A 7,857-nucleotide genomic window follows, 5' to 3' on the forward strand; every position below is an offset into this window, starting at 1 on the left:
ATGGCAGAAAAACAAACAACCTCATCGTTGTTTAAAGTCTCCAGACACAAACCTAAACCAAAACATCTGCACCAGAGAGCTGTGGACAAGGCTTTACAGAGTCCAAACGGACACCTGGACCTGTTCCTCCGCTTCCTTCTGGGTCTGTCACTAGAGACCAATCAGAAACACCTACGAGGTCTGCTGACACAAACAGGAAGTAGCTCACAGACCAATCAGGAAACAGTCCAGTACATCAAGAAGAAGCTTAATGAGGATCTGTCTCCAGAGAGAAGCATCAATCTGTTCCACTGTCTGAATGAACTGAATGATCGTTCTCTGGTGGAGGAGATCCAACAGTATCTGACTTCAGGACGTCTCTCCTCCGATGAACTGTCTCCTGCTCAGTGGTCAGCTCTGGTCTTCATCTTACTGTCATCAGAGAAACATCTGGACATGTTTGACCTGAAGGAATACTCTGCTTCAGAGGAGGCTCTTCTGAGGCTGCTGCCGGTGGTCCAAGCCTCCAGCAAAGCTCTGTAAATATAGTTTTTCATTCAGAAAACAATAAACCATCTTGGAATTACAAGGTTCTATCTGCATTCTGAACCATTTGATTGGTTTTCCCAACTGTAAAAGGTGAAGAAGTAAAAAGTAGTTCTAAATAGTTACTTAACAGTAAAGGTAAGAAAGTTTTTAGTGAAAAAACTACTGGAGTACTGAGTAGATTCTGAGTAAATTCTGATTATTGTGGCCCCGCACCTGGTGATCTGAGAGACTACCAGGAGGCATAGACGTTGGAAGGGCAGCTAACCCCCCCAGTTACATAAAAATCAATGCTTTCTCTAACATGAAGCGTTTGTCACCTCAGCTGAAAGAAAAGAAAAAACACAGCTCACCGCTTCATCCAGCGTCTCTCCTCTCTGTCTGTTTCACCGACACACACACACACCCACACACACACACACACACACACACACACACACACACACACACACACACACACACACACACACAGTGATCGATAGTCATGTCGAAGACATTTATTCTAACTCTTCTCTGAGTTTTGTCGACATCAGAATGACTCGACCCACAAGAATCTGAGTGATGAGCAGCTACAAACAGAATCTCACATCAGAAACATTCAGAAATGAACTGATTCACAACTGAAAGTGAAATAGGATCGACAGATTCACTGACGTTAGACGGTAAAAGTCGGGGGGATTTCAAAAAGTGGGCGGTATATTGTGACTCCTCCATAAATGATTGCACATACACTTGCATATTTATGCACATTTGTCTCTGAATGACAAGGATTTAGAATTAAAAAACGTTAAAAGAGTTCTATCTATAACCGGGCGTGGAGAGTTTGTGTGCTGTCATGTGACTGCCTGGCTGCGTTTGATTGGTGAAACGGAGTCACGTGAGAGTCTTGAAAGAAGACTCAGACAGAAATAAACAGATGGCACAGTGTGACGTTAACCTCACCATGGAGCCTAATACACCACCCAGCTGCAACAATAACCTGATGAACAAACATGTTAAACATCATTTAACTTCATTATGATAATAATGTCAGTTAGAACCTGAGGGGATGAACAGTTGTTTGTAATTGTTTCATCACTAATTTCTGATTCCTCTTCAGACTCAGTGGCTGTAACCTCTCAGAGAGAAGCTGTGAAGGTCTGTCCTCAGTTCTCAGCTCCCAGTCCTCCAGTCTAAGAGACCTGGACCTGAGTCACAACGACCTGCAGGATTCAGGACTGGAGCTGCTGTCTGCTGGCCTGGAGAGTCCACACTGTCGACTGGAAACTCTCAGGTCAGATTCAACTACTTTGAGAAGTTTACCTATGAAGCTTTCAATGATGCGTTTACATGCACCAAATATTCAGTTATTTATATTCATGTATTCCTAAATAGACACGTTTGCTACTAATCTGTTAACACGGCTGATGAAATACTGTTTCTGCTGCTAACGACTTGCCAGCAAAAGAACAAAACAAAACTTTTATCAAAACCAAACCTCTTGTTTATCTTTCCCTGCCGTTCCATGTTTTAATAGTTTTATAAATCCAGCTGGTGTTTATAAATGCTGTTGCAAACGTCAGTCTACGTTTGTGAACGTCACTCCATGAACATGTGAGCCTGAACTACAACACCAGACTGTCTCTGCTGTCAAGGTGGAGCCAGTTTGAACCACTTTCTATACAGTTGAGTTTATTGAGTTTTATATGAAATGAACTAATATTGTTGTCACGGTGGCTGAAGCAGCAGGGAGGACCCACATGCAGACTCAAAGGTATGCAGATGCAATGAAGACATATTATTCATGAAAACACCCCCTAGTGGCCAGCAGAGAGAATGCAGCTTTAAGGACCTTCAGGCTTGACTTCACTTTTCTGAACCAGAGGTTGAAGCCTGATTGGAATATCAACTCTGACAACTGAACATGAACCAACCAGACATTTTGATGCTGCTGACAGTTTTAATTCAAAGTTTAAAGCTTCTAACTCGTCTGCACGGCGGAGACAAAACACCATTTTAACACCAACATGTGCACACACATTTATGATGACGTTACAATGCATTTTAAACCCGAAATCAATTGACTCTACATTCGCGATCGTGAGATGGGCATACGCTCCACTTTTGGAAAAGTGTGAAAGCCGGTCCGTGTGACTCTACACTATGTTAATTAAGCGCTGTTGTTAGCAGGCTCCATGAGCTGGACACCGACTCACGGAGCGGCTCCCAGTCGGTCAGAGCGCAGCCGACCCGGCACACCGAGGGTCAACAGCTGAGGGGCGGCGGCGAAAAGGCGGCGGCTCCGATTCTCCCCGTCGGTTTTGAACCGCTTTTATGTCCGCGTCATAACGCTTTTGGTGCGAGTTTAAAACAGTAGGTTTGTTTCAAAACGCAAGCGTCAGACGCTGTCAGAGCGTTAATGAACAGTGTTTTAGAGCTCCCCTAAATGTCTCAGGTAGGCTTTCAGGTAATTTCGCAGCGCCTGCCGGGTCATTAAAAAAGACGAACGGCAAATCTGGAATGAAAAATGGCCCTGTTATTTCATCCCCGAATCCCATTCATGAACACAATATCTAATATCAGTTAACGAGTCGTTTTCCGTTTCTCGTTTTCCGTTTTTTAAACGAATAACGGGATACGAGTCATTTTTCGTTCTTTTATTTTGAAGTGAAAACCATCACATCCTGCTGTGTAATGAGCTGCATTGAACACAAGAAGATCTATCGAGAACAAAAATGTCCTTTTATTTTGGCGAAAAGTAATATTGTAATGTAACTAATTACTTTGAAATGACAGTAACAAGTAATAAATAATGCATTACGCTTTTGAAGTAACTTGCCCAACACTGTCTATAGCAAGGGTCACTAAGAGGTGGAGCTTGGCCCAGATCCAGACCCAGACCCCGTCCTATCAGGACCCAGACCCATAACTGATAGATCATTGAGAATTTTTAAATGATGACGGAGCGTTTCCATTTTACTGCTGCAGCGTTAGCATCACTACACTGGTTCAGATGGTTGGAGGTTAAATCATCTCACTGGTTGCTACTCACAAACACTTAATTACCCAGTAATGCAACGGGGTGAAACGTTAACTCTGAACTTAATCAAATCTGTGCAAACTGGAGTTTCTGTGAGTGACGTTTCTATGGTGACAACTGACGAGACTCACTGACAGCTGACAGATGGATCAGAGAGTGGAGGTGATAAACGTCAGTCAGGTCGGTGAGATCTAGAGTCGATAGATAAGTTCACACGGCTGCTCTCAAAGAGGAACGCTGACAGTGAGAACAGAGCTTTGAATCAAGACAGACTCTTTTCTTCCAACTGGCAGTTGAACACCTGAATGCCTCATATGTTCTGAGACTCTTAAGAAGCACATTTTCAAAGCTGTGTTTTGTATTTTACTGTTATTATCAGACTACTTGTTATTCATAATTCCTCCAGTTCAATATGAAAACTATAAACATCGTTGAAATGTTATTGAATTACAGCCTTTTTTCTTTGCTAGCTGGTTTAAAATCAATACCAGATCTTTGTTGGCACACCAGGTCTGAAGACAGACCACATAGACTGTTTCAACTGTTGTTCCTTCTCTTTTCTAACGCTTCAATTTCTCTCTCAATCATTTCAGCTTGTCTCTTTTCTTTCTTTTAACGTCCTCCTCTGTCCATCTCTGTCCATCACTCAGCCACGCTTATCCCACCCAGTACAACATCAACACAGCAAAAGACAAATATCACTTTTTCTCATTTTAAAAAGTGGACAAATGGACATAAGTCTATGTAAAGTCCCCAGAAGTGACAGTAGTGTGTGTGTCTTCAGTCTGTCAGGTTGTCTGATCACAGAGGACGGCTGTTCTTCTCTGGCCTCAGCTCTGGACTCCAACCCCTCCTATCTGAGACAGCTGGACCTGAGCTACAATCATCCAGGAGACTCAGGAGTCAAGCTGCTGTCTGCTGGACTGGAGGGTCCACACTGGAGACTGGACTCTCTCAGGTGAGGACAGATGGACAGACATCAGACTGGACACTCTCAGGTGAGGACAGATGGACAGACATCAGACTGGACACTCAGGTGAAGACAGATGGACAGACATCAGACTGGACATTCTCAGGTGAGGACAGATGGACAGACATTAGACTGGACACTCTCATGTGAGGACAGATGGACAGACATCAGACTGGAGACTCAGGTGAGGAGAGATGGACAGACATCAGACTGGAGACTCAGGTGAGGACAGATGGACAGAAATCAGACTGGACACTCAGGTGAGGACAGATGGACAGACATCAGACTGGACACTCTCAGGTGAGGACAGATGGACAGACATCAGACTGGACTCTCTCAGGTGAGGACAGATGGACAGACTTTAGACTGGACACTCTCAGGTGAGGACAGATGGACAGAAATCAGACTGGACACTCAGGTGAGGACAGATGGACAGACATCAGACTGGACACTCTCAGGTGAGGACAGATGGACAGACATCAGACTGGACTCTCTCAGGTGAGGACAGATGGACAGACATCAGACTGGACACTCTCAGGTGAGGACAGATGGACAGACTTTAGACTGGACACTCTCAGGTGAGGACAGATGGACAACAGCTCCAGACTGTGTCTCCGTCTCTGACTGAGGAACTGGGGTTCATGTTTAATGGTGGACCTGATTGAGGTCTTTGAATGTCTTCCTGCAGGGTGGACCATGGGGGACAGCAGAGACTGAGACCTGGTCTGAGGAAGTGTGAGTATGTCTTCAGTATCTCAGCTGCTCCAGATTTGAACGTGTTCATGACTGAAATCCGATGATCACGTTTCTATCAGGATGCAGCGTTTGTTTCTTCGTGGCTGTAAAGATGTCGTGTTGTGTTCACACCAAACGCCACATTTTCACCTTCAATTACACACAAAGTCAACGCAGAGACACAAACGGACACCAATTCCTGCCGGACGGCAACGGAGACAAACACGCAAAATTCACGTAGTCGGGTTTATGTTTAAATATTTCAACTGAAGAGATAAACTCCTCTGTGTCTCTAGAGCGTCTCAGTGTTGAGATCGTCCTCCTGTCGTCCTGACGTCCCTGAATCCTAAATGGAGGAACCAGATGTTGTCTCCTGGGTCTGTGGTCCCCCAGAGGTCTAGATAGTAGCTCACATTAGTCCAGAGACCAGACCAGTCTATGTGGAGGAAGCAGAGACTGTCTGTGGTCCCCCAGAGGTCTAGATAGTAGCTCACATTAGTCCAGAGACCAGACCAGACTATGTGGAGGAACCAGAGACTGTCTGTGGTCCCCTAGAGGTCTAGATAGTAGCTCACATTAGTCCAGAGACCAGACCAGTCTATGTGGAGGAAGCAGAGACTGTCTGTGGTCCCCCAGAGGTCTAGATAGTAGCTCACATTAGTCCAGAGACCAGACCACAGGTTGGTCTGGTGTCCATCTTTAGTAATTTAAGGCCAAACTGTGATATTTTTAGGACCAACAATGTAATTTTGTCGTGTTTTTGTTTTGTCTGTTGATCGTCAGTGATCCAGAACAGACAGGTTGCGTTCTCACTAATCCAACTTTCCTAACGGCTCTACATATATTACACTAATTATACACATATATAGAAACCTGTTCTCCAGGCAGGACCACACGGCCTCCCACAAAGAACACCCCCACTCCACATGGCTGACTGGTCGACAACCACAGCCGCCATCTTGTAACACACACACACACACACACACACACACACACACTTGTATGGTATTTAGTTAGATAGGCCACTTCGACGTAGTGTATGTTTCTTTGTTTATTGTTAATAAACCCCTTATGAACATACTGCTGTGTTTATTAATGTTGTATAAGAATGAATATCAACCTCTTCTCTGTGAAGAATTCACAAATCCTTCAACTGTTTGTACTCATATTCTAATAGTTATTAATTATTGGCATTTGAGTACAAACTCCTTTATATTGAGACTGAGTATTGATATTAATAATTATCTATTAATAACTGAATCTGCTCCTGCTAGTTCCCCAACACTGTGTTTTTCTCTGCGATCCAACAAAACACACACCACTACACACCGGTGTCCTATTTATCAATGAAATGGGTGACGTGACCCATCACCATCAAGTTACCGCCCCCTTGTGATGTCATATACTAATACCCAAAGTATATTTATTAAGCTTTCAAAACACACACCAAAAAACACCCGATTGTCTCCAACAATAACCTTTAGCTGCATTGTGTTTGTTCTCTCCATCAGATGTCTGTGAACTGGAACTGGACACAAACACAGTCAGCAGAGAACTCAAACTGGACGACACCAACAGGGAGGTGACACGTGTGTCAGACGACCAGTCATATCCAGATCATCCAGACAGATTTGTCTCACAGCCTCAGCTGCTGTGTAGAGACGGTCTGACTGGTCGCTGTTACTGGGAGGTCAAGTGGAGAGGAGATGTTTATATATCAGTGAGTTACAGAGGAATCAAGAGGAGAGGAAACGATTCTGGGTTTGGATGGAATGATCAGTCCTGGAGTCTGAGTAGTTCTGATGGTCGTTACTCTGTCTGGCACAAAAGAAAACAAACACTCATCTCCTCCTCCTCCTCCTCCTCCTCCTCTGGTGTGGTAGCAGTGTACTTGGACTGTCCTGCTGGCACTTTGACCTTCTACAGAGTCTCCTCTAACAAACTGATCCACCTCCACACCTTCAACACCACATTCACTGAACCTCTTTATCCTGGGTTTAGAGTCTGGGATGGATCAGTGTCTCTGTGTCTCTGAAACTGTTCACAACAAACACAAAGCGGTGTGATTACATTCAGAGTCAATGCAAAGATGTGAATGAAAACATTGCAGTTTGTAATCAGTCAGGTTCATTCCTCCTTGTACTTGTTGTAAATGTATTAATGTTTGTGTAAATGTACTTGAATGAATGGAGTATATCGGGATGGCTTTGTCTTTGACTGAACCTTGTCGTGTTGAAGAACATACATTAGTGACTGGAGCAAATAGTTGCTGTCCAGTGAAAACCATCAACATGAAACACAGAGCACACACAGATTAGAATAGACAACATAATGTATTTAACATATTACAAATAAAAAAACATATTGAACTGTTTCTTCATTGTTGGAGAAAATGCTCCTGCTAAATCCACTAAGGAATTATAAACTATGATGATGCTGCAGCTGTGATTTTCCATTCATCAACGCTTTATAACGCTTGCTCTTGTGTGATGTTGAGAGATACACAGACCAGCTGACGAAGACGGCTGCATGATGCATGTGAACGTGTATAAATGTTGACTTTGCTGCAGTGAACCTCCGTTGAATTGAATCCGGCGTCACCAACAGG

At 43.9% G+C, this 7,857-nt stretch overlaps 1 protein-coding gene across 1 annotated transcript; it reads left to right on the forward strand.

The window, feature by feature from the left end:
- Window positions 1–7,449, forward strand: LOC311029404 (uncharacterized protein; the record flags this gene model as incomplete). The annotated part of the gene is made up of 5 exons (XM_084034540.1): window positions 1–518; window positions 1,625–1,798; window positions 4,329–4,502; window positions 5,203–5,249; window positions 6,761–7,449. 5 exons carry the CDS (start codon window positions 1–3, stop codon window positions 7,282–7,284), a joined length of 1,437 nt encoding a protein of 478 aa, XP_083890666.1. The 3' UTR covers window positions 7,285–7,449.
- Between the last annotated feature and the right edge of the window lie 408 nt (window positions 7,450–7,857).

Source organism: Eutrigla gurnardus (assembly GCF_963514095.1).
Source record: "Eutrigla gurnardus genome assembly, chromosome: 19".
NCBI lineage: Eukaryota > Metazoa > Chordata > Actinopteri > Perciformes > Triglidae > Eutrigla > Eutrigla gurnardus.